The sequence below is a fragment of the Macroventuria anomochaeta genome (assembly GCF_010093625.1).
Source record: "Macroventuria anomochaeta strain CBS 525.71 unplaced genomic scaffold BU25scaffold_7, whole genome shotgun sequence".
Lineage (NCBI taxonomy): Eukaryota > Fungi > Ascomycota > Dothideomycetes > Pleosporales > Didymellaceae > Macroventuria > Macroventuria anomochaeta.
In genome coordinates, this window is record NW_022985368.1 from 156203 (window position 1) to 181875 (window position 25673).

The 25673-nt window shown below is 52.4% G+C and overlaps 9 protein-coding genes across 9 annotated transcripts; 5 read left to right on the top strand and 4 right to left on the bottom strand.

Moving 5' to 3' along the window:
* Window positions 1-1170: 1170 nt before the first annotated feature.
* On the top strand, window positions 1171-1715 carry BU25DRAFT_255273 (uncharacterized protein). The gene has a single exon (XM_033701660.1). It carries the CDS (start codon window positions 1272-1274, stop codon window positions 1623-1625), a length of 354 nt encoding a protein of 117 aa, XP_033564459.1. The 5' UTR covers window positions 1171-1271; the 3' UTR covers window positions 1626-1715.
* Window positions 1716-4691: 2976 nt separating this feature from the next.
* On the top strand, window positions 4692-6349 carry BU25DRAFT_489086 (uncharacterized protein; the record flags this gene model as incomplete). Its single annotated transcript, XM_033711397.1, has 3 exons — window positions 4692-4697; window positions 4760-4821; window positions 4873-6349. The coding sequence occupies 3 exons, from the start codon at window positions 4692-4694 to the stop codon at window positions 6347-6349; spliced, it is 1545 nt and encodes a 514-aa protein (XP_033564460.1).
* A 906-nt stretch (window positions 6350-7255) lies between these two features.
* Window positions 7256-9367, top strand: BU25DRAFT_255291 (uncharacterized protein). The gene has a single exon (XM_033701661.1). It carries the CDS (start codon window positions 7431-7433, stop codon window positions 9279-9281), a length of 1851 nt encoding a protein of 616 aa, XP_033564461.1. The 5' UTR covers window positions 7256-7430; the 3' UTR covers window positions 9282-9367.
* A 2004-nt stretch (window positions 9368-11371) lies between these two features.
* On the bottom strand, window positions 11372-13855 carry BU25DRAFT_489089 (NOL1/NOP2/sun family putative RNA met). Its single transcript, XM_033711398.1, has 2 exons — window positions 12139-13855; window positions 11372-12076 (listed from the first exon to the last, which is right to left on the bottom strand). The coding sequence occupies exons 1-2, from the start codon at window positions 13813-13815 to the stop codon at window positions 11453-11455; spliced, it is 2301 nt and encodes a 766-aa protein (XP_033564462.1). The 5' UTR covers window positions 13816-13855; the 3' UTR covers window positions 11372-11452.
* A 352-nt stretch (window positions 13856-14207) lies between these two features.
* BU25DRAFT_408245 (uncharacterized protein) lies at window positions 14208-14997 on the top strand. Its single transcript, XM_033705765.1, has one exon. It carries the CDS (start codon window positions 14292-14294, stop codon window positions 14940-14942), a length of 651 nt encoding a protein of 216 aa, XP_033564463.1. The 5' UTR covers window positions 14208-14291; the 3' UTR covers window positions 14943-14997.
* Window positions 14998-15283: 286 nt separating this feature from the next.
* On the bottom strand, window positions 15284-15984 carry BU25DRAFT_419290 (uncharacterized protein; the record flags this gene model as incomplete). The annotated part of the gene is made up of 4 exons (XM_033707924.1): window positions 15284-15418; window positions 15471-15777; window positions 15917-15927; window positions 15982-15984. The coding sequence occupies 4 exons, from the start codon at window positions 15982-15984 to the stop codon at window positions 15284-15286; spliced, it is 456 nt and encodes a 151-aa protein (XP_033564464.1).
* Window positions 15985-16608: 624 nt separating this feature from the next.
* On the bottom strand, window positions 16609-18829 carry BU25DRAFT_362362 (chaperonin GroL; the record flags this gene model as incomplete). The annotated part of the gene is made up of 3 exons (XM_033703726.1): window positions 16609-18479; window positions 18531-18672; window positions 18737-18829. 3 exons carry the CDS (start codon window positions 18827-18829, stop codon window positions 16957-16959), a joined length of 1758 nt encoding a protein of 585 aa, XP_033564465.1. The 3' UTR covers window positions 16609-16956.
* A 259-nt stretch (window positions 18830-19088) lies between these two features.
* Window positions 19089-20147, bottom strand: BU25DRAFT_489092 (uncharacterized protein; the record flags this gene model as incomplete). The annotated part of the gene is made up of 2 exons (XM_033711399.1): window positions 19089-19952; window positions 20003-20147. The coding sequence occupies 2 exons, from the start codon at window positions 20145-20147 to the stop codon at window positions 19528-19530; spliced, it is 570 nt and encodes a 189-aa protein (XP_033564466.1). The 3' UTR covers window positions 19089-19527.
* A 1847-nt stretch (window positions 20148-21994) lies between these two features.
* On the top strand, window positions 21995-25260 carry BU25DRAFT_456038 (two component histidine kinase 1; the record flags this gene model as incomplete). Its single annotated transcript, XM_033709983.1, has 6 exons — window positions 21995-22050; window positions 22096-22346; window positions 22404-23315; window positions 23364-23516; window positions 23561-23902; window positions 23951-25260. The coding sequence occupies 6 exons, from the start codon at window positions 21995-21997 to the stop codon at window positions 25258-25260; spliced, it is 3024 nt and encodes a 1007-aa protein (XP_033564467.1).
* Between the last annotated feature and the right edge of the window lie 413 nt (window positions 25261-25673).

Here is a 25673-nt window from a genome sequence, read left to right on the forward strand (position 1 = left end):
CTGCGGACCAGGGTCAAGCGTTCCAAACCAAACGTCGGATCTGCATACATTCATTAGCAGCCGATTGAGGGCTTCTATATGGACCATAGCCCGGTCACAAAGACACCTTAGTCGTCCAGCCTGAGCAGAAGTCGAGTTGGTCGAACGGTCGAGTGACAAGGACGTTCGAAAAGATCGGTTTGGACGAGCTCGAAATGCAACCACAGAAACATCTTAGGTATTACCGTGTGCTACGAGCATAGGTAGTAATTCGAATGTCAGCATGCGGGTTGCATGAACGGAGAGATGTTCGTGATCCAAGACCTCGGTGTAGGCCTTGAAGAAGCAAAGTACAAGCTAACGTTCCCGGTCAGAACACAGCTTCCTAATACTAACCTAGAGTATCACTGCAAGTACGTGCGAACATACCGAGCTCTGAGAGTGTTGGATCTCAATTGGCCGGCATCACCATTTCGTCGACTTGATGATCGAACGTCTACAATCGTTGTGCTGACACTTCAAGGCGGCCATCGTGAGGTTTTGAGAGCATGTGCGTTCGGATTTGCCACAACTTATATTATGGCCAGTATAGGGGCCAGGATATTGAGTTCGGACACAGAACCTGCTTCGGTGATGTCTGCAAAATGCAGGAACCCCGTGGTCGACAAGTGCAGTCGTCTTCACTCACTTGCCCCAACGACCACAACCATGGACTTAGCGGACAAAGGGCAAGTACGCCTATGATTGTCATCTTGCCTCAGTCTCGTCAGGTTGCAGTATGTGTCGATGCGTTAGTAGCGTTGAAGTGGCTTAGCGATCATCAACAGTCAGACAGCCCCATACAGCAGAGTTGTCAACAATCAATCAGATCGGCTGATTGAATCCCGTTTTGAGCATTCACGTTGTACAGTACGGTCCATGAAGCGGTGCAAGTCCCAGGACCTGGTTTGGTCGCGAATCAATCTGTCGATCTGATAATTGTTGACGACTCTGCCGTACAGCAATCAATTGCTGCCATTCGATCGTGGAACGTTCTTGGAAAGGTACCGTTGAGGTTGGTCCGGTCCTGTTGATATCTAAGCCGTCGTCAAGACCCTCATCAGAGATCGTGTCGACCGCATTGGTGGTCCGTGTACGAACAAGTCTCGTTTTGCCACGGCGTAAATTGATCTCCATCTTGATATACCGACTTCGATGAAGGACATGTATCGCAAGGGATCTTCGCCCTTTTGTTGACCAGTTTCTGACCTCAAGTCGATTGCGAATATCAATCCTCTTCGACAGCCGTGGGTATGTTCATTGCGAGGAGCGATATCTTCCAAAGGGAGATGCTGGCATCGGTTTCCGGTTGCACAAGGTGTACACGCTCAACCTGCTCTTGTGTTGAGTTGATTCTCCTCCATCATTGCGTGCAACCAGCTCCGCCGGCATGTCGATACTGGAATCCAGGGCGCAGGTTGCTTGCGGGTGGCGGTCAACCCAGTCGATATTCGCATGTACTACTGCGAAAGGTGTCATCATCTGAGTTCGCACCTCTGGAGCAGATTGTTGGGGGCAGTCTGTTGCTCTTTCTGTTACTCGGAGTTCTCAAAGGCGGCATTGCGCACGGCGAAGCTGTTCACACCAAAGCATGTTTCTGCGCGTAATGCTCTGATACTATGCCAATCGTACAACGACTTCGCCAGAGCCAAGTATATGCCTGATGAAGGTTGCGCTACCACCCAGCAGGCGTAGATGTTGTCAAGTGGTCCTTTGGTACCCGCAGAGATACCTTGGGTCACCTGTGCCTGCACGCAGAAGGGCACTGTGCCTTATGCAGTCTCCTCTGCATGGGTAAGATGCACGCCCGTGTTACTTTGAGAGATCGTGCATGCTCTCAGAGGAGGATACGTGTTCGAGCTTCGTTCAAGTCGCGTTGTAAAGGTGGTCGCGTTCGGCCGGTGGGTGGGGAAGGGCGGGTCTTGCGCCGCACAAGAACGTCGCGCCCCAGCCTCAGGAAGCCGAGATCAAGGTCGGCGGCTCTTTCCATCATCAGAATTAAGACTGTCGCCCAGCATCTTGTCTCAATGAAGTCGTTTACGGTTGTGGAGTGTTGGCGGAGGTGTAGACGGAGCGGGAGGTCGTTGAAGGCATTGAGCGGAGGCAGAGCAGTTCACGAGTCCCTACAGCCACACAATCACGAGCATGAACCCGTAGAGTCACCAGGCAACGGATTCGAAGATGGACGGAGCACGAATTCGATGAATGAGATGATCATGCAAAGCTGCACGCTAGGATGTTCGTTCCCCGGTTTGCCGCATGAGCACTTGTTTCGACGCGGGAATGCAGCTGCTGAGGCTCGAATCACGGTGTTGCACACATCATGCAAACGCAGACCGAAAAGAGGGCCTAGTAACTTCACGGTCGGAAGCAGGATATGGAATGGCTGCGTAGGCAGAGGTATCATCAGGGGTGCAGTAGCTGGGTCGAGGTTTAGGTAAGCATCTCCCACAAACCACAGTACTTCACTCTTGGAGACGGAGACTGACAGCCGTTCAAATAGCTTTAGAGTCACAACGGCATTCACATGTCAATCAGCAAAGTTTCAGGGTTCTGTTGTGACGAACATGTTGTCCCTTGTTCCAATCATGCCAAGCGAACGGTTCCTTCCGTTGTCGTGCTCGCACGCGCATTTTGGCCCCTCGAACTTATTCGCACACCGAACTCAACTTCCCCTTCCAAGTTGACCACCGCAAAACAACTAACATGCATACATACACCTGTTTGTACAACGAGCTCGTACACCGCTCAGAGAGCTTCCATTAAGTGGCAGCAATCCTGGATCTTGAGATCACGCGTTGTGCATTCACAATACGGCTGCCCGCAGCAATCGATCAAGGGTTCTCCGCAAAGAAGGACTTGAGATTCTTCAGTACAGCACGACTTCACGCCCACTGGAACCGCAAAGGCCAAGCTGCTTTTAGTCTCTCATTGTCGCCACTTACTAATGAGAGGTACATGCTAACCTTCCCAGGTAAGTGCACTCCTTCAGCAATGGTGCCCACACACACCACAGGGCCTGTATCGCGTTGATCAAGATTCCCCTTCATTGTTCCCTCAAAGCGTTCGACACGACCCGTTTGAAGCCGTACAGCTTCTCACGCTCAAGAACACATGGGACATCAAGCGGAGATCGATTACCATTCAGCAAAGTAATGCGCGGCATAGCCAAATCTGGGGACTCATTGTTCGCAAGCCGTATATGCGTGTGTCCTATTTCGGTATACTGCTGCCGCCCCAGCATATCATCTCGATCCACAACACCAGCTTGACTCAAAAGGCACTGGATCTCTGGTGTGCTCCCTGTTATTGACCCCACATGCTGCTCATAAGTGAGGATCGCTAATGCACACATACCGACATTATAACATCTTCAATGTTGGATAAGGGGTGAAGGGCTACTTCACACTTCCAGTATGTCGGCTCACGGTCTTATTAACAACACCTCGGCGAGAAGGCGGTCTATACCTACGTCCATTTTCTCTCACTCCTCCGATATTTCATGGTTGTTCCCTAAGCCTTTTAAGCAAGTTCATTTCATCCTTTTACTCTTTACTGTTGTATGTGTGTTCTTGCTGCACGTCTTTCATTCTTTTCGACCCCTCAGTCAATTCTGTTTTATTTCGCTGGTCGTCTCGTTTTTGCGAGACATATTTCGCAGTTCCTGGCTAGACATGTGCCAGTCAATACCTGTTCCTATGGACAACATCGACGAAGCACACGCAGGACAGGATTCATATCCACGAGCCCAGACCGCCGGGAGAATATCCCTTTACGCCCACGCATAGACCACATACTACAGCCTCCTAAAGTTACCTAACGCCAAGACTACGACGCTCTCCCCAGGTTTACAGGCCTTGCTGCCGATCCTCGGAGCCAAAAGCTGTCTCGAATCCCAATCTTGACGCTGTTGCTACGTATCCAGTCTAGGCTTCAAAGCCTTAGCACGTTGCCGTTGACCGTTTGCTGTCGATCCTTGAGATGGACCCACACTTTGGACGTCGGTCGCCAGAAATCCGCGGTGAATACGTCGGCACGGGACACGGACCAGCACACCACCACTATATATCGATAATTCATCCGCCACTCCTCCACTCCTCGTCTGCTCGAAGACCCAAAAGTTCTCAACTTGGACGTCGCGCCCCCAGTCCTTGGCTGTTAAATATACTTCCACAGCATCATCCAGAAGTCCAGCTAACCTGCGGTTTGCTCTCTCACCTCGACATCAACACTTTAGACCCACCAATAGCGACTGCCCAGCGGTTGCTAGGCCTGCAGCTAGCCACGCATCAAAAGGCATGTTCTATATACACATCGTTCCCATGCATCATGCTGACATTTCACAGCTTGCTTTGCTTGGACCTGTCCTTTGTCCTCCCACAGGTGTGGTACGAGTCGACGCGGACAGGTGTGCCAACACATCTCAGTCCTGCATTGAAAGCATACGGACGGACGCTGTGGTCGAGCGCCCCTGCTCCTGCCCTTCCCGTCACGCTAGTTGCCTCCGCACACTTTCCCCTGTTCAGCCCCACAGTAGCGAGCTTAGGCAGCTTGACGATAGTGCTATTGTCCAGGTATGTGCGACTCTTCATCAAGCCAGCCTTGTCTCTTTCTTCTATCTTTTGATTGCCCTCCTTCCATACCGTTTTACCTCTGACCTGGACCAAGCAAATATGCTGGTTGTTCTGCCCCCATATTACCACACTAAAACTTGTTCGGTGTATACTAACACTTGACACAGACACGCCTCTTCGCCGGACAGGCGGCTCCGCAGCTCTTACCGCCGCCGCCGCCACAGTACAGGTATGTAAGCTTGCAATTTCGGGTTCGACATAGCATACTGACTTCAAACAGGCCCCCAGCACCCGTAAGCCCCACATTACCCGACATGGGATTCCACAATAACCGTCTGCGTGAGATTCATCGAAAAGATGAATCTCACGCAGGGCACACCCCACCTCAACACACGTCTCGCACCAGCACTGAAGACTTCGTCAAGCAAGAAGAAACTCCCGAGACGAAGCGCAAGCGCAAGGAGACCATCAAGATGCAGACCCTTCATAGTCAGCCTGTTGTCGACTCCGCCCGAGCTGCAGACATGGGTCACATCCACTTCAGCGAGACGTTTGATGGTTTCAAATACACGTCGTACAGCGCCAACAACCGCCATCCACACCCCTACGATAGCGGTGTGTTCCATCCGTGGGTGCAAGCTCCTAACAACGGTGGTGCATTCTACAACGACGGGATGCCGGACTTTACGGACTTTGTCCAGTCTCTGTCTGGTGATACCCTCGTGCCAAGTTCCTTCGTCCCAGGCCCCTTCGCTGTCGCTGAACCAACCTACCCTGGCGGTGCTGACCCCTTCACCCCTGCTTCCTTTGCTGTGGGAACTAGCAATACCGAAGTGGCTGATGGACGCGATGCGGACTTCAAGCAAGAAGATGCCGAGGACGAGTACACTGTGAGTGCTACCCCTGCCGAGGAGAGCGACTTCGCCGTAAGCGAGTCTGAAGAGGAGCGTCCTCGCAAGACCCCCAAGATCAACAAGGATGGCGCCCCTCGCAAGCCACGCCAGCCGCGTCCGAGGCTCCTGAAGTGGAGTGATGATGACTGGAAAAACGTGTGCCTCGGCATTGTCTGGGCTTGTGGAGAGACTGGAGTCCAAATCCCCTTTGACCAAGCTGCTCAGATCGTTGGCGAGAAGTGTACCGCAGGCGCCTTGCAGCAGGCTCTCCTCAAGCTCCGAGGCAAGCAGATTGCCGAAGGCCACCAGATTCCAAATCTCAAGATGGCGTGGACGCGAAAGAACAAATATGCTGCGCCTGGCGCGAAGACAAAAGCATCTCAAGAACCTGAAGCTAACAGACCCCGCAAGAAGCCAACTCGCATGGAGGCCACCCAGTGTCTCATCGTCACCCTACCGCGCGCCTACAGAGATCAAGACCGTCAAGGTATGATCTGTCCTTACAAGTGGAAGAAGCCGCCGCGCAAGGCCAGGTCTAGCACGCTCCGAAGCTGTGCTAACATGAAGCAAGAAGTTCCGCAAGACCAGCACGATCTCGGTGCGTTTCCATACACGGCTGGAGGTATCCCGGGTGATACCGCCATCTACGACTACATCAACGACCACGAGTACCTCCCGGCTACACCACTGAACGGCCGCCAGTTCTACAATTCTCCACCAGTCACACCCTTCGGTCAGAATACTGGATACCTCCAGGGCATGGTTATCGGTGGTGAGGAGGTTGGAGAACTCCTCACCACCGAAGGTCTCCACGACCTCGGCAACGGCTTCGCCGATGCCACTGACGACGTCTTCACCATCTAGTGTGGTGGAGACGTCGTCGTCTACCTTCAGGCTCGGATTCGGGTGGACGATTTCCGATTTTTGTAAAACATCATGAATGCCTCCAGGATGAGGTTTGGGGCGACAAAATTGGAATCGGGGAGATATACAATTTTGGCGTTTTGGTATGAGTCTGGAAGGCTTCACGACATTATGATTACCACGACATAGGCACATCAATGACACAAACATCCTATCATTCACCCCTGCACATGTGAAAATTCAGATGCATGACTACCTCCAGGCTTTCACATACCATGCCCTGCCTATATAGCATCGTATACCTCCACGCTGCACCCAAATTCCCCAAAATCGCAACCACCCACCACCATGGGTTCCAAGCATTCCAAGCACTCGAAGGCCTCCAGGGACCCCTATCGCGCCCTTGCCGAACAAGCAGCATCACGCATCAACGCCCAGTATCTCGGTGGCTTGGACGGGCATCAGATCGCAGCTGCTGTTCCCAACGGCAAAGAGCCGATCGTTGTCATGTATCGTAAGAATGAAGAGGGAAATTATGCGTGTGATCAGGAATACTACGATGGGTTCACTGAGTATCGTCCGCGGAGACCGAGTGGGGAGTGGGCAAGAGAGAGGGATAGGCAGCGTGTGCGGGAGGAGAGGGAAGGGCGAGGAGCTGGCGCTGCTGGTGGTCAGGGTGAGCAGCAGGGCAATGAGAGGGTGCCTGCGAGGCTACGAGATGATCAGGGTGGTGAGCGTGTGTATGCTCCAGTGGGTAGAGACGATGATGCTGGTCCACCACAGGCTGAAGTTGTTGCATCAGGAGGGCCGGGAGTCTAGTCCTCAAATGGCAAGGTGTCCGGACCCTGACTCCTCCACTAATTCAACCCTTCTATTATCACGCACAACAGCATTATCGTTACATGCCCACAACTCAATCGGCCCGTCGTAGAGCGTGAGATCGAACGATTGAAGGTGACCTGATCCGACTCGCAAGCAATCGCCAACTGAAGCCAGATGCTACTCGCGGATCGCCTGCAACAAAGATTGTCGAAATGCAATTTGTCGAGACCTGTCAGCTTCCCCAACACGACATTTACTGATGGACGCGTATCAATATGATGAGCTTCCCCCGGACGCTTTCCGGTACCTCGTTCTCCTACCGGGCGTCAACAGCGACCCACTCAGATGCAGTCTCCATAGTTCAACCATCGACCAGGCACACTACGAGTCTGTCTCGTATGTCTGGGGCACCGATCAGAGAGACCACGACATTTTCTGCGATGGTAGGGTTCTGAAGATTACCCCTAATCTTTATAGGGTCCTCCTGCGAGTGAGGTTGCCAGATACTCCGCGGACCCTTTGGGCGGACTCCATTTGTATCAACCAGGAGGACCTGCGAGAGAAGGGCCGTCAGGTGACCATTATGGGTCAAATTTACCGCAACGCAGAACGTGTTCTCATCTGCATTGGTACCACTGGAGAAGAGCATGGGGCCAATGTGCGTTCGTTGCTCAAGGATGTTTCCGAGATGATTGATATCGCTCTCATCGAGATCAACAGGGGAGTCGAAGAGATGAAAAGGAACGGTGAATGGCAACCGCAGTGGAGTCCTTGGGACTGGTTTCCTTTTTCAGACGCAGATGCTCCAGTTCTCAGCGACCCACGATGGGCGTCCTTGAACGTCCTTGTGGAACAAGAATGGTTCCAGCGAGGTTGGGTCGTCCGAGAAGCAGGACTTGCGCGACAAGGGCTAGTGATCTGGGGACGAACTGAGTTTCTTTGGGACGACCTGATGCGAGCTCTCGTCTGGAGGCACCGAAGAGCCGTAAAGACAATCGTCATCCCGGCAGAAGACCGTTTTAGATCCCATCTTGAAGCTTACGAGGCTCAGCATCAGGATATCATCTGCGTGTTTTACCAAGCGGGCTCTTGGAAGCCATGCTCCCTTCTGGACTATATCCACTTCGCAAGGGCCCTACGACTGAAGGATCCACGAGATAGGATATACGCCTTCCTTGATCTTGCCGAAGATCCGAGGCGCCAGCTCCGTGTTGTTCCAAACTACAACGATACGCCGCTAAAGGTTTATCGTGACTTCGCGACACATTATGTGTGTACAACCGGCGATGTGGACTTACTACACTACGTCAAGCATGACGAAGACTCACTAAAATCAGGTTTCATGACCTGGGCACCCGATTGGAGCAAGAAAGAAGACAATTTCATAGGTTTCGTCTCGACAGCTGATAACTACCCACCTTTAAGGTCGAGCACAGGGAAGGTCTCCGAGCCAAAATTGATCGACGGCACCACTCTCGAAGTCAAGGCAGTCATCATCGACTCTGTACGCTTTGCTTCCGATGTGTTTCAAAGCAGCACGACAACGTCAACAGTGTTGTTTAGGCTGTGGACTTTGGTCCGACAGTCCACACCCGAAACGCCTTACTCTACTGCAAATATACTTGAAGCCTTCTTTGATGCGCTCGCAATGTCAAATTATTATGGAGATCTCACCGAGTGGCATCAGACACGGAGAATCTACATTGCGACCTTTGAACGTCTCACTACTCAAATGCAAGAATCGGAGGCAGTCAGTTGGGATGCTGATGAGATCGCTACACTCGAATCGAGCAAGTTCCATGGCTTTATCTCCTCATTGATAAGCGGCAAGAGGGTCATTGTTACCGAACGTGGCTACATCGGCCTTGTGCCTGATGTCACCCAACAGGGAAATTTGTGCGGAATCATATTTGGGTGCTCCTCTCCGTGCTTACTTCGGACCACCAGCTCTGATGATTGCTACGCCTATTTAGGTTCTGGCTTCATCTTAGGCAAAGCAGTCCTTGATTTGGACGAACACGGCCTAAGATTCTATAGCTGTCTAGGAGTTGAGGACAGCAAAGACTGGCTGGAGTGGGACGTCGAAGAGCAGGACATTTACCTACTTTGAGGACGCAAGTTAGACGCGAGCGCTGACGTTATCATATGGAGCAGTACAACAACAACACCTTGGGAGAGCAGCCTATCACGTGCCAGCTTTCAGGTGCCCGCGCTTACGCAGAGTGTCTGCAAGTTACTTTGGCGAAGGCCGGGGTAAGACTGACGTTACCCGCCCCGCTCTATGCTAATATTTATCGTGCCTGTCTCCACCCACATATCTTTCGATCGGTGTTGTCGACACTCAATACCCCCATGGAGAGCATCTCAAAGCCAACCGACAGGATTTCGACCGTACAAAGCAAGCCTTATCGGTACAACAAGCTCCCTCTGGGCGGGTTCTTTCGATATCTAGTACTTCAGCCTGGGTCTGGTGACGAGCCGTTGGCATGCAAACTCCACACTTCATTTCTGATTTTTGCGAAATTCGAGGCAATATCCTACTTTTGGGAGAACTCGAAGAGAGATAAGACTATTGCCTGTGATGGACGGACTTTGAACATTCAATCTGCTTAAGCGTTATCCAGGCTTCCTCTTCCAGACACCTCCAGGACACTGTGGGCAGATTCTGCCTGCATCAATTAAGAAGTCTCCAAGGAGAAAAGCCGTCACATTGCCATTATGGGCCGGATCTATGGGAAAGCTGAACGCGTGCTTATTTATCTGGGATCCGATGTTAACGAAGATGGGCCGAAAGTTAAATCCCTTCCAAAGACTGTGCGCAATTACATCGATACTGAGGTCAGCAAAATTGATACTATCATTATCGACCCGCGATGATCATCGATATTCAGGCTGATTGAACAAGACTGGTTCAGTCGAGGCTGGGTTGTGCGACAAGCGGCGTTTGCAGAATCAGGCTTCATCATATGGGGCCAGAACGATTTGAGCTGAAACGATTTGATGTGGGAGTGTACTTGGGCAGCTTATCAAACAGTTCTCTTCAACCCTACTCAATCTGAGTTCCACACTCTAAGGACACGTTCAACGATCTGAACATCAGCTCTCTTTGCATGTTCTCAGCGAAGGAAGGTTTCAAACCAAATTCGTTGATAGGTTGTCTGGAGTTTGGAAGGAGCTTGCAGTGCAGTATATGTGCGCTGTTGGGGACTCAGGTCTTTTGGATTATGTCACACACGATACACAATCGCTGCAGTATGGCTTACCGATTTGGGTTCCACACTGGGGCTCGACTGATCCACAATTCAACCCGATCAGAGACGGCAGCTTTCGAACTGCGCATGCCCTGCTGTCTGGAGATGGATCGAGCCGCTGACCAAGAATGACCAACGAAACAATCCTCAAGGTTCATGGTGTTGTGTTTGATTCTGTAAGGTTCACGTCGGGAACAATTCACGAATCTACAAACCGTTATAACTAATGTCCGAACTTTGGCGTCTCGTGCAGACCTTGACTCCTGAAACACCTTACTGTGGCTTGCGTAAGCTCTAGGCATTCTGGAAGACTCACGAAGGACAAGACTGTTGACGAAGGCAAACTGTGGTGTACGTCCCTGTCTGCTTATCTGGAATATTTGATGCGACATACTGATGGGTCTCGATCCCCTAACTGGGATGGGGGTACAGAGTCCCCCGAGGTGACTAATTATGCACCAAATGTGTCACACCCGCGTTGGGATTCATGGTTACAGAACGTGGATACATGGGACTGGCCCCAGCTACGGCACGCGAAGGAGACCTATGCGGCACTGTTTTCGGATGTGGATATCAGTGCCTGCTCAGGGCAAAAAGGACAAGACACAACATATAACCACTTGGATCCTGCATTCTTCTTAGGCAGAAATGACCACGTTCAGGATGTGTGGGTTCACATGATCTCTCCTCAGATCAGAGTGCAGCAAGGACTGGTTCGTCTGGGACGTTGAAGTGCAAGATATCTAGCTCTCCTAGTCTGGACATTCGGATTTCGAGGTTGAGCACGCATTGAGTTCAGGTGACTCTAGATATCTAACGACACATCATCTACACAATCCAAGCAAGCCCGCTTGCACATAAACCGCGACAATGGCAGCCGAAGCATTCAAACACCAACATACGACAAGTTGCGGACGTGTCAGACTCAAGTAACAGATGGTATTAACAACCACCCTCAATAGTCGTTACGTGGTATCTACTACGCACACACGAACTACGAACTACGCACACACGAAATGCCAAAGAATATCTACGCCTTCATCTTCTTATCCCCACTCTTTCTCCTCACCTTTTTATCCGCACCATTCGTCTTAGGTGACTTCGCCGGCGATGCCACAGCCTCGGCCTTCGCCTTCTTCTTCTCCGTACCATTCTTCACAGGCGTGATCTCAGCAACAGCAACAGCACTCTCCGTCTTGCCAGCCTTCTTCCCCTTGCCGTCCTTCTTGCTGACCTTGACATCAGCAACTACAACGTCTTCAGCAGACTTCTTGCTTTCGGTCTTAGCCTCCTTTCCAGCGACCTCCTTACCACCGCCCTTCTTCTCCTTTGGTTTTGACTCCTTCGACGCTTTACTAGGATCCGCCTTTGGGTCCTTGCCCTTCCTTCTCGCATCTCTTGCCTGACCGCGCTCGATGTACGCTTTGTCCTCTTCCTCGTCGAAACCGCCGAAGTCATCCTCCTCCTCTTCCTCTTCAGTAAGGATGGGTGTCTTATCGACGTACTCGTCCTGTCCAGTTGTGGAAGCGGAAGGCTGGCCGTTGGCGGAACGGTTGGCACCGACGGCGTTGGGTGGTGTGGGGCCGATCTTCTTGAATTTGGAGACGAAGAAACCGTCGACGTTGTAGGTGTGGGGGTAGTATCTCCTTGTCATCTAGAATCTAATAAGCGGGTGCAAGGGTTGAGGGGGGGGGGGGGTCGTGAAGATCAACATACCTTCATGGAGGGGTGGAAGATCTTGCCGCCAATCTTCGTGAAGCCCTCTTTCCCGAATGTGAGGCCCGTCTCGACAAGCCTGACGTTCGGGCGCTTGTTCAATGCGTATTGGACGACTTGCTCGTTCTCCTCCACGGTAACGGAACAGGTGGAGTACACGATGTAACCACCAGTCTTGCTGTGGTGGTCGACAGAGTCGATGGCTGCGAGAATCAACTGCTTCTGCAGGTGCGGCAGCTTCATGAAATCGGCCTCAGTCTTGTTGGTCTTGACACTGGCATCCTTTGCAATGACACCAGTACCAGAGCAGGGTGCATCGAGCAGGACGCGGTCGAATCCTCCCATGACCTTGGGGAATTCGAGCGCGGAGTAGTTGCACACGATGCTGTTTCGCACACCCAGACGGTGGATGTTACCGATCAGACCCTTGGAACGCTCCTTGCTGGCATCGTTGGCGAAGATGCATCCAGTGTTCTTCATCAGAGCGGCCAAATGCGTTGTCTTACCACCGGGAGCGGCGGCCATATCGAGAACGCGCTCGTTTTCCTGGGGTGCGAGGGCCATGACGGGAAGGAACGAGGAAGCGGCTTGAAGAATGTAGTGACCAGCCAAGTACTCAGGTGTAGCACCGAGCGGTACTTGCGCATCGAAGATTTGCAGACCGACCTTGGACCACTTGCCAACGGGCTCGAGCTGAACGCCACGGTTGATGAGCGACTGCGCGAGCTCACGACGATGTGTGCGGAGGGTGTTGGTACGGATGACAATGGGTCGGGGTGTCTCGTTGGCTTCGAAGAAGGCGAAGGCCTCGCGGGCGGGGAACAAACTGAGGAGCTTGTCTGCGAGAAACTCGGAGTAGCCATAGTACGAGCAGATATCCTTCAACAGCTGCGCGCGATACTCTGCCCTGTCGCGACCGGGTTCCGCCAAGTTCTTGAAGTCGTCGAGCACGCGGATGGTGTCGTTGAGTCGCGTTCGCAGAAGCTGGATGTCTTGTGTGACAAGGTTCGAGATCTTGCGGCCCTCCTCATCCTCCTCGTCCTCCAGCACCTTCGGCCTGTCCGCTGGTGCGATGTTGGTCTGCATGTTGCCCTCCTCGAGTTCAGCTTGCGCCTCGGCCTCCTCAATGGCCCGTTGCATGTCCAACTTCCGCGACAGACCCTCGATGTTGGCTGCAGTGAGCTGCTCCTGGGCATCGTCTTCATCCTCGTCGTCCGACCACATGGCGTTCTTGGTGGGTTCTACGTCCGAGTCGAAGTCGTCGTCGTCGTCGTCGATTTCGCTGTCATCTTCCGAGGCGCTGCCGAGCGCATCGAGTCCAGTAACCTTGACATCGCCCAGAACATCCTCCATAACGTCGGGATCATCGACACCGTCTGAAGCGTCCGAGAAGACGTCCTCGTCGTCGGAAACTGGTGGCGGCGCAGATTTCTTCGCGGGCTTAGCAGCCTTGACAGGCTTTGCTGCGCTCTTCTTGGCTGCCCCATTGGCGATTGCAGCCTTCTTAGACACAGGCGCAGCCTTCGCCTTCGCCTTCGCCTTCGCTTTCGCGTCTGTTCTCCTCCTCTTCTGCTCCTTGGGCGCGGGCGCCTCGTAGTCCTTCCTCTTGCGGGTAACGAGCGATTCGTCGAGGGGCTCGGGCATGCCCTGCTTCTTCTTTCCTCTCATGCCACCCATGTTTGCGGTTGTGTATGTGTAAAAGTTGGGAGAATCGGAAGATGGTGCTTCGCATGCACGGCCGCGACCTCGAACTTTTGCTCTGCAATTCTCGAAATTTGGTTCACCGCATTCACTAGCGTCGGCAGAACTTAGCCCGCTAGCCCCGCCAGCAGGGAGACGGAAGCGACGATGTCATCGCCAACCAGGCTTCGAGACTGTCAACAACAACGTTTCTCTACTGTTTCAATCTGCATATCATAGCGTGCATAGCTTCAGCTCGTTCCTTCGCGTCCATTCCAGCTACCATCCGAAGGAGACGGCTTCAGCGTTTCGACGCCCTGCCACCACCACCACCACCACCACCATGTCTGAACTCACCTTCTGCAAGACGTTCCTCGGCGCAATCGACTCTCGCTCCGTCAAGCTGTCCTCAGACTACGTGTCAGATGCACGAACCTACCCAGCAACGGGTGTCGTAAGTTTGCCCTTTTTCCATGTTGCTAAGCAGCTGTCTTCTCCCGTACTCACCTCGTTCACAGCCCATCCTTCCACGCCTCCCCGCTGGCCACCCCCAGCGCCCCAACCCAAAGACCGCCGGCAATGCGTCCTCAACCTCCACAATCAATATCTCCCTCAGGCCTATGAAACCTACCGCCCCAACCCTCCCTCTCTCCGCCATCGACCCAAGCAAAACCTCCATGTACGATCTCAAGCAACAATACAGCACATCGACGTCAATCCCAGCGACCAAGATCAAGATCCTCTACAAAAAGAAACCCGTCGCCGAGTCTAAACTCGTCTCGGAAGTAATCGGCACCGGCGCCGGCAGCGACGTCGAGTTCAGCGTCATGGTCATGGGCGGCGCAACAGCAGGGGCTTCGGCACCGAGCGGCGAGTCGCCTGTAGGCAGTCCCGCGGCTGCGGCGCCGAGTGAGAGTGATAAGGGCTTGGCTGGGGCTGGGGAGGGAGCGAATGTGGGTGCTGCGGGAGGGGCGGCGGCGGTGGGGCCTAGCGGGAAGGAGGTTGTTGCTACGGACGAGTTTTGGGGGGATTTGAAGAACTTTGTACTGCAGAGGATAAAGGATGAGCACGAGGGGGAGAGGTTGGTGGGTGTGTTTAAAAATGCTTGGGAGGCTGATCGGTAATTGTTGAGGGACGAGAACATGGTAGCAGAGACTAGATGGTTCAATAAATACATCACATAACATCGTGTTGGCCAATGGTATTAATAATCGTTCATCTGTGATATTTCGCCAGTCCTATCATTGCCAGACTCTCATCAAGCCTCGCAACATACAGAATCAGCGCTGTACACCATCACTTGTCCACCACTGCTTCTCGCTGTAGGACTGATCAGGTCACTATGCCATTTCATCTGTACCAAAACGCAAACTCGGCTCATTTCGTCATAGTCGTTGCCAAAACACAAATCACCCTAATGCTTGCTTTTGGGTGCGCGAAATCGACAAATACAGGAGCGATACACTTATCGGCCCTTGGACACGCGAGACTTGATGTTATCGAACTCGATGTCGTCGGCGTCGTTGGCCTGGATGTCGGCGGCGAGACCGTTGAGGGCGCGCTTGATGGCCTCCTTGGAGGAGCTGTACATCATGCGCGGCTACATAATGTTAGTACATGTGTTTCCTTGTCGTAGGACATTGAAGACTTACGTATTGCGGCGCATCATCGGGGGTCCACGAGATGAAGGTGATCTTGGAGCGTGTGCCCTCACCATTCTCAAGCTCGTACTCAACGTCGAAAACAGCATAACGGCCGCCAATGCCCTCCTTGCCCTTGCGGTCCTTGCTCTTGGCGTTGAGGAGCTTCTCACGGAAGACAGACCAGTCAGCCTCCTTGGATGTCTCCTCAACAACGATCTCCTTCCAGTCGTCGCTGATCTTGTAGATGATCCACTTGGTGTCCTTGCCGAGCTTGAGCTCGTTGAAGGCACTGATGCACTCGGGTGCGACGGAGACACTGGAGTCTTAGCGTTAGCGAAAGGTCTTAGGGCGACGACAGGTATATGGCGGTGAGGGGTGCGGGCATGTGCGCGGAGAACGTGAGTGGTGCCCATCAACAGCTGTCAAGGATCGAGGTGTATGGCGGTGGTACGTACCCGGACTGAGCCTATTCACGTCGTGTTAGCGCTGCGCATTGTGGTAAATACCTATAGAACCTTACCATGTTGTGTTGTTTGTGGTGGGGGGGTGGCTTAGGGGAGGTGTTGGGCTCTATCTTTGTTGCCTGTCAGCGTATTCGTCATCGGCTGCGCATGGTAGGCGCGACATTGTGGTAATCGAACGGCTGCCTGAAGCTTGAGGGGGTTGCTTACGTCAATTGGGGAAGATGGAGGAGGTGTATAAGTTAGGGAAGTGCGGGAAAGATGGGCTGAGGTAGTGAGGTCGGTTGGCAAAAGTGTGTGGGGCGTAGAGGGGCATCTTAAGGAAGGCGGCATCGACACCCCAGCAACCGCCGCGCCTCATTGATTCGAGCTGAGACCCTTGTCCACTGCAAAGCTCAAGGCTCCTGATACTTCAGAATCAATAAAATTATCAGTGCGCTCTCAAAGCCTTCAGATACATGTTTCAGAAAAACAGAGAGACCGCACGCTGCTACCCATGACGTTATACTCGCACCATCTTAAGTCAGCTGGAAGTCTGGAAGATGACCATGCGTGTGACTACCATGTCCAGAAACTATGATCGTTGCGAACTCATTAAAAGACAGTGTGGCATTCAAGATGTGCGTTTGTATGCAATGCTGAACCTCGAGACGGATTGAAGCCTTGCTAGAGATGTGCATGAGCGCTTTAAGTCTTTGCCCTACCTCCAAGCTGATCATTTGCGAGTCTTGTGTGGACCGTAGCCTTTTTATAGTCACCACAATGGATTGTAAGAGTGCGTTTGAACTTGTTCACATTTCCGTAGTCGCTTTTACATCCTATCCTTCCCAGAGGTTCTTCTAGATACACATGATATAGTACAACAAACCCCAAACAAATGCTGCGCTTTTCGTACAATTATGAAGACATGGGGAGAACATGAGCGGAGTACCGACCCAATACGCGTACATGAACGGTCGCTGGGAAAGACTCGAGTACTAAAGAGGGTATAGAGAAAAGGGGTAGAGAAGTGAATGGAACGGTTAGTCACACGCTCACATCATGCCTCCCATGCCGCCCATACCGCCCATACCGCCCATTCCACCCATACCGCCCATTGCGGGTGGGCCTGCGTTTTTCGATTCTGCCTCCACAATTGCTACCTCTGTTGTACCGAGGAGGGAGGCAACGCCACTAGCATCGACAAGAGCGGTGCGGACAACCTTGAAGGGGTCAAGAATACCGGCCTCAATCATGTTGACGTACTCGCCCTTAGCGCTGTTGAAACCCATGTTGAAGTCGGCGCCAAACTCATCGGTGAGCTTGCCAACAACAACGGATCCCTCAGCACCGGCGTTCTCGACGATCTTGCGGGCAGGGTGGGTGATGGCGTTCTTGACGATGGAGATACCGAGCTGCTGGTCGAAGTTCGCGGCCTTGACATCCTTGAGGGCGTTGACAGATGCCTTGAGGAGACCAGTACCACCACCGGGAAGGATGCCCTCCTCAACGGCAGCGCGGGTGGCGTTCAGAGCATCGACGATGCGGTCCTTCTTCTCACCAACCTCAACCTCAGAGGCACCACCGACCTTAATGACGGCAACACCGCCAGAGAGCTTGGCGAGACGCTCCTGGAGCTTCTCCTTCTCGTACTCGGAGGTGGTGGGGTCGGCCATAACGCCGCGGATCTGTTCGCAGCGCTGAGTGACGGCATCCTTGCTGCCATCGCCGTTGAGGAAAATTGTGTCCTCTTTGGTGATGGTGATAGCACCGGTAGAACCAAGCATGTCGGCGGTGGCCTTTTCGAGCTTGATGTCAAGGTCGTCGCTGAAGACGGTACCGTTGGTCAAGACGGCAAGATCGCCAAGGATAGACTTGCGGTTGTCACCGAAGCCGGGAGCCTTGACAGCGGCGACCTGGAGCTGGCCACGAAGCTTGTTGAGAATGCAGACAGCAAGAGCCTCGCCGTCGATGTCCTCAGCAATGATGACAAGGGGACGGCGCTGCTGCTGGGAAGCCTCAAGAGCGGGGATGATGTCCTGGACGGCGGAGATCTTCTTCTCGGAGAGGAGGATCAAAGGCTTCTCGAACTCTACCTTGGAGCTCTTGGTGTCGGTGATGAAGTAGGGCGAGATGTAACCACGGTCGAACTTCATTCCCTCGGTAACCTCGAGCTCGTCCTCAATGGTCTTGCCCTCCTTGACAGTGATGACACCCTCCTTGCCGACCTTCTCCATGGCGTTAGAGAGAAGCTTGCCAATGTGTGTGTCGCCGTTGGCGGAGATAGTGGCGACCTGGGAGATCTCCTCGCTGGTGGTGATCTCCTTCTTGTTTGCGCGCAGGTACTCAACGACAGCCTCAACAGCAGCCTGGGTTCCGCGCCTGAGATCCATGGGGTTGCATCCGGCGGCGACGTTCTTGACGGTCTCGGAGAAGATGGCGCGAGCGAGGACGGTGGCAGTTGTAGTACCGTCACCAGCAACCTCATTAGTCTTGGAGGCGACATCCTGGAGAAGACGAGCGCCGAGGTTCTCGAACTTGTCCTCGAGGGTGATGGCCTTGGAGACGGTTACACCATCTGAGGCTTGTCAGCAGCTGGTCATAGGGATTGATCTTGGCGAGGACAAACCCTTTGTGATCTTGGGGGAGCCGTAGCTGGACTCGATGAGGACGTTGCGACCCTTGGGACCGAGTGTTGTTGATACAGCGCGGGCGATTGTGTCGACACCCTTGAGCAGGGCAGCGCGTCCCTCGACGCCAAACTTGAGCTCCTGTCATCGCTGTTAGCTGCTGAAGCTTCCCCTTGTACCATGTGCGATGACTGCGATGTCGTACCTTGTGGGCGAACCTCTGTTGCTGGAGGTTGAAGCTCCTGGCGCTCGACTTGAGAGCGGAAGTCCGCGCACGGGCTGTGAAAGCTCTCTGCATTATGAAGGGACTGGATGTGTATACGTAAAGAGAATCTCAAGTCTTGCTCCCAGACTCCGGCCTACTGCAAAGATGACGAGGAAGAGATGAGGATGGAGAAGAGGTGAGGAGGAGTGCGGAGATGATAGCTGGAGTTCGACGATGTTCTTAGAAATTTGCTGGAAAGATCGAGAAGCGGTTAGACCAGGCCGCGATCCCTGCGCGAGTATACTCACCTCGGCTTTATGTCCGGCTTCGCTTCCGACTGCACGCTCTCCATCACCGTCTGCTTTGGATTTTATTGTATAAACAAATTCTACACCGCCTTACAAATCGAAACACGATGTTGCTCTAGGGCTGGTTGTTGTGTTCAGGAACGACATCGACGGTTTGATGAATGAGGCAAGTGGGCTTTTGAACATCATCTAATCAAGAGAAGCAAGAGCACATGGTATGCAAGTGCATGGACTGTGCTGCAATCGAACACAATACAACATGTCAGCTAAAGGTGTGGCTCCCTATGTGCAAATCCAATTCAGTTCGTAAGTCATGTGGTATTCGCTGCTATGTACAGATTCAACGCCATAAAACACGAACTCAGAAGGAATGGATCCTATGCACTTGCTACTCGGTGACCAATCATCCTTCCGTCAATTATGTCCCTCGATACAAGATAGTCTCACTAATCTCTCAACTCGATTGCTTGTCGGAGGTTGCATCTAGAGCATACCAAGCGCGATTCCAAGAGCACCAATGCCCATACCCGCCGCAGCAGTCACAGCAGGCGCAGCATTCTGCGTGACCTGCGTAGGAGCAACAGTACTAGTCACCACGTTCGTACCGAAGGTCCTGACAACGACACTGGTAGTACCAGTAGAGGCGGCAGATGAAGCAGCGGAAGCAGCGGAAACAGCGGAAGCAGCGGAAGAAGCGGAAGAAGCGACTGAGCTGGCACTGGCGGAGTTGAAGGAGCTCTGAATAGTGAAGTTGCAACGAGTCAGGACTTCGCGGACATTGTTGTCGTTCACGTTATCGTCGTCGTCAGTGTCGGTATCGTATTGCTGGACGCAGGCCTCGCAGGCGGGGATCAGGGTGTTGGCGTTGGGGACGTTGCAGATGCACTGGAGTTCGGCGTTGTCATTATCTTGTGGATTCGTTAGTCGTGGTCATTGCAAGAGACAATTCTTTGCGTACCATGCTGGTTGTTGCAGTCACGTGCGATGGTGACGACCTGGGCGCACACCTGTGTGCACTGCTGGGGAATATCGTCCTGGCTGATGTCCTGAGCCGCAACAATGGCGGTCAAGGTAGCGACAATGGCAAGCTTCTGGAAGAGCATTGCGACTGATTGCTGCGGCTTGAAGGTTGTATATGGTAATTGAGTGTTGTGCAAACGAAGTCGAATTGTTGGTTGTAGTGATGATATCGTATCTGAAATCGTGGATAAAGCTGAACTATATACTCACACCCAAGCCTATGATCAACGAGCATCCTCAATCCATTGCCAAGTCCATCAAGAACAGACTTCGTAGACAATCCTGCTGCGGAAATGCTTGGGCATCGTCGCCCAGATTAGGGTATGCTTGAACATGAAGGGAAATGACGGCTGCCAAGTCACCGAAACGAGTGGCATGTATGGCCGTTCAGAGCTTTGCTGCGAGAAACACGTCGCAACTTACGCATCTTGACAACGAAGCCTTGCATGTTCCAAGCAATGCGCTTTGTTTCAAGGCATGGTGGACGAGGCCTATCAGTCGAGGCTATTACACTTCCGAACATTGGTGTTTGGCGACATGCCGCTAGCCGAGGAGCCGAGCTGCTAGGTAAGGCTGTCCTTCATGGAATCTGTGCGGCTGTGTTAACTGAAAGGGTCTGGAAATCTGGGGATCTTCTAGTGTCCTCGTTTGTCATGGAGATGGAGAGCAGTGAGTGGTTTGAGGGTGACGCGCAAGCTCTTGCTGGGCAGAGAAGTGCTCTTGGGTTTCTCCCAAAGCTTCACGAAGACGCGACTACACTCCACTAGTCACCAAGCCAGAATAGCATCGAGGACAGGAGAGACCGTTGGCATCAAGAAGATGATCTCTGACACGCAGAAGGATCCCCACACAGGATTCAATGTGCGTACGAGAGCATCGTTTGTTCTTAACGAGGCGATATGAACCGAGCTGGCGAGCTGGACTGGAGATGCATCTTAAGTCTGCTACTCAGCGTTCAAAACTTTCAAAAGCCTACAGGTTGTGTGTTGTTATTCGATTGTTGATACGCTTTGAAAGCGTCGAGGTTGAAACCACTCCTTGAGGCTGTTCGTCATTATTGCGGGTGGCAGATGAGTCGAAACAAGGTGTTTGTGTATGAGCGCTGCTCCCTCGATGAAAAGCATGCTTTGTGTCATGGGTGGTGTAATGGGCGTGTTTCTAACCGAGTCTTGGGTCAGGGGGCCTATACGCCTTGAATCGTGGTGTTCTGTGCACCTGGTCGTTCGTGGCGCTGGTATGAATGACGTATGAGGTTCTGTATACATGAACAAGCTTCTCTATCTGACCATTTCTGCATACCTACTGTAACGTTGTCTCGGTAGATTACTCCCTCAAACTGTGCGCCACGTTCACTCAGTTTGTTGAACAGGAACACTGCCGTTCAGCTGCAGCATGCAGTCTTTGACATTAGCCAGGCAGTGCTTGCGCCTGCCAACGCATTGGGTGCTGTTGCCGACTTCGCCAAACGTTTGTCGTCGATGTTGTTCCTGACTTTTCCCTCAACCAACTGAAAGCCACCTGTCGATCATGTTCGGTAGACTCTCCGGCCCGACAGCCCTACGACATCAGCTTTTCAACTATTTTACTCTACACGTGTTTCAGCGGTTGAAGTTTGGTGTTGCCAGATTTGGTCGATTGCCGCTCAATCTCGATCTGACAGCGCGGACTTCATGCACTAACCAAACTTGAAGGCTTACAGGTCACGAGTCGATCGTCCCAGTTTTTGTCGGGTTTCGACGAGTGTGGAGTCTAGACCTCCCCGGAGTTCTTTGGGCGACAATGTGGCGCAAGACAGGCAGTTTCCTCGAAGTCGCGAATCGCTTTTGAACTCGACAACCCACATGACGTCAGTGGTTTATTCCGCGTTGTGCTCGCAGCGTCTGTCAACCGTCTGAAGCACTTCACACCCTAGTGTTGCTGCAAAGCAACCATGGACGCATTTATGCCCTTCGATGTCAACTCGGAGGCAATAGAAGCTGTTGACTGGTACGATCAGCACCCTGCTCAACTCTCCAAGCTAACGCGCAGCAGGTCGAAGACTCCCATCGGACCGCGCGAATCCTGGTCTCCAGCGCTCAAATGCCTCGTCAACTCCTGTGTCTTACCGATGACCCACTGCTGCGCCATCTTCTGGGGTAGTGAGCTCACGGTCGTAGCGAACACGGCATGGACCAAAGCGCGAGGTGAATTGGGCGGGCAGGGCACAAGCGCACTACGCAGCTACACAGCAGAGGCACTTAGCATTTTGCAGCGAGTAGTGCGCGGCACAACCGTCAAGGTAGGTAAGGATCATGCCCTGCCTGTTTAATTAAGTTCATCCTCTCATCACACGTACACAGACGCAACATTCTTCCTACAAAAGATCAGCGATGAGGACTCCGAGTCACAGATCCTCCTCAGCACCCTTCTTGACTCCAAGGGAAGCCGACAAGGGGTGCTCGCACAACTCATGCAGAACAACATAGTAGAACAATATACGGCATTTGAAGGTCTCGACAAGTTAGCACACCGAAATCCAGCCAAGAACGACAAGAAATACGGCAGCGACAAACCAGATGGACGAAGCAACGATAGGCAGAAGGATTCGATGCAAACACAACTATTCCAAAGATTTGCCGAGCTACTGCCAAACGGGCTTGCGATTCTCGATAAAGAGCTTGAGGCCATTTTCGTCAACGATGGCTTCTTCAGACTTACGACGAACAAGATGGCGAACGAGTTCCGCGCTTGGCCCGAGAGTATACATCCCAACGACTATGATAGAGTGATGGCCGCTTACCGCAAAGCCTTCTCACGTCGGGAAGACCTTAGGATCGAATTTCGATGCACAAGCGAAGCTACAGGTGAAGAGGGAGAGTGGAGGCTGTTCTTGTTCAGACCACTTAACGAAGACCCCGAGGCCGGCTTCATCTGTGCAGTTGTTGACATTACTGAAATCAAACAAGCAGAACTAGCTCAAGAGAAGGCCGCTACCGAGGCACAGGAAAGGAAAGAGCAACAGGAACGATTCATTGATATGGTGTCACACGAAATTCGCAACCCACTCAGCGCTGTCATGCATCTAGCGGAAGAAGTCAAGGACGTTACGCGCGAAATCGGCTTTGGACACGAAGACATCAAGGATCAGGTAGCGGACATCATGGATGCTGCTGACACGATATTACTTTGCGTCTTACATCAAAACACCCTCGTGGACGACATACTCTCTTTCTCAAAACTAGACTCCATGATGCTATCCTTAGTGCCCCGCGGTACGGCAGTCTTTATGCATATCTGACTTGCTTACTGACCAAATCCAGTGGTGCGACCCAAATGGGAATTTTCACAGGCATTAAAGGTCTTCCAGTCCGAGTTCAAAGCGAAGAGTATCAAGTTCCACTATGCCATGGACATTTCGTACGATGACCAAGAAGTCAATCATGTCATTGCAGATCTCAACAGGATGAAGCAAGGTAATAGGCTCGACTGAACTCGGAGATCTCACTGACTGAATTAGTGTTGGTCAATCTGATAACAAACGCCATCAAGTTTACATCCAGGAAGAAGGGCGAGAGGAAAATCACAGTCTCTATGGGCGCTTCCATGGAACGTCCAACTTCGTATCCACCGAACATCATATATTTCGGCCAAGACAAGGAAACGTTTCACATCGACTCAACCAAGTCATCCGAGTGGGGCAACGGCGACGCCTTCTACCTTATGGTGGCTGTTAAGGATTCAGGTATCGGCATAAGCAACGAGGACCAAACGAAGCTTTTCGAGAGGTTCAGGCAAGCAACACCTAAAACCCAAGAGAAATACGGCGGCTCTGGACTCGGCCTTTTCATCTCTCGCAAATGTACGTATGATTCTTATTAATGTAGCTTGCACTAACTTCCGGCTTTAGTGTGCCAGCTGCACGGAGGTGACATCGGTGTGAGCTCCAAGGAGGGCGATGGCTCCACTTTTGGTTTCTTCTTCAAAGTCCGGCGATCTGACGGGTCTAGCAGCGAGGAAGGACGGCCACCGTTCTCATCTCGTTCCAACTCTGAGAATCCATCAACTCCGAACCAACGTGCTCAAACACCGCGGCCAGGCTGCGGTCGCGTAAATTCGAACCTCCAAGATATCAAAGAAAGGACGAACGAACTAGGCAGAAAAGAAATCAAGCTGGAAGCCAGAGAAAGTGAATCGGAGAGCAAATCTAAGAAAAGCGATACCAACAATAATCGCAAACGTCAAGGGCTGGAACCATTAACAAGTCATTCAGGCGTGGACACTGATAATGTCGACCCATCACTGAAAAATCCGCCTACAGAGTACTTCTCCGAAGCTCACCCTGAAGCCAAGGAAGACGACCGCTACCAGAATACTGAAAGTGTTGCCAATCAAGTTAGCCCTACCTTAGAAAGACACGACGGTCGTGTACCCTATTTTGAGTCGGGCGAGAGCGTACGCCAGGAAGCGGCAGCTGACAAAGCACACAAGGCACAAAGCTCTCGACGCTCAGAAGACAAACGTACCCTTCTCCTAGTCGAAGATAACCTCATCAACCAAAAGGTTCTCCGCCGCCAGTTGCAATCCCGTGGCTTCGAAGTTTTTGTTGCCAACAATGGACAAGAGGCTGTCGATGCCGTCTTCGAGCGTGGGAAGACCGCTGCTAAAGACCAGCATAATCTGAATTACTTCGATTGCATTCTCATGGATCAGGAGATGCCGATCAAAGACGGGAACCAGGCGACAACCGAGATCAGGCAGTTGCAGGACGAGGGCAAGGCTGGATACAGCAAGATTCTGGGTGTCAGTGCAAATGTGCGCGAAGCTCAGAAGAATAGTATGCGCGAAGCAGGGATGGACGATCTTATCAGCAAGCCGTTCAAGGTGGATGCTCTTGTCAAGAAGATTGATGAATTGACGATTGGAGGCAAGGACGGGAACGGTGGGGACGGGAAGCTGGCCGATGAAGCCAACAAACTTAAGCAGGGTGGAGAGCTAAAGAATGGTGGATCGTTGATGAAGGGAGAGAAAGAGACGGAAGAGAAGGAGAAGCGCAGGGAAGGGGACAAAGAAGGAGAGAAGCAGGGCGACAAGCACCAAAAGCAACAAGAGCGAAGAGAGGACAAGCAGACAGAAGCACGCGAAGAGAAAGGAGCGGTGGGCGAGAAGGATAAAAGCACACAAGGGACGAAGGACAAGACCACACAGAAGTCAGATTAGAGACTAGGCAGGGAGGCGCTGGGGTCTGGGAAGGAGTCTGAGAAGAAGCGGTAGCGTGAGACATCCTTACAGCTTGTAGAGGTTGCTACGCGTGGTGTTGGAGCGTTTCAGGGAAAGAAACAAGGGTTGGGATTGAGTGGTATTGCATTTGTGGGGTTGGATGTAACGACGGATGACAGTATAGTTATGGCTTGAGCTTGATATCCCCTGGCCAATTAGAGTATGGAAAGTCTCCAAATACACTCTTGTTCTGTGGTGATGTGAGGTATCGATTCTATGCAACCCAGCATACTGCCGTGTATGACCTCTTGAAGCTTCATAACTTCCCCTGTCCCACCTCGGGCAAATCCACGCGAAACAGCGTACCAAAAATTTCCATACTCCGAGACTTAGTTTTTCCGCCGCTCTTGCAA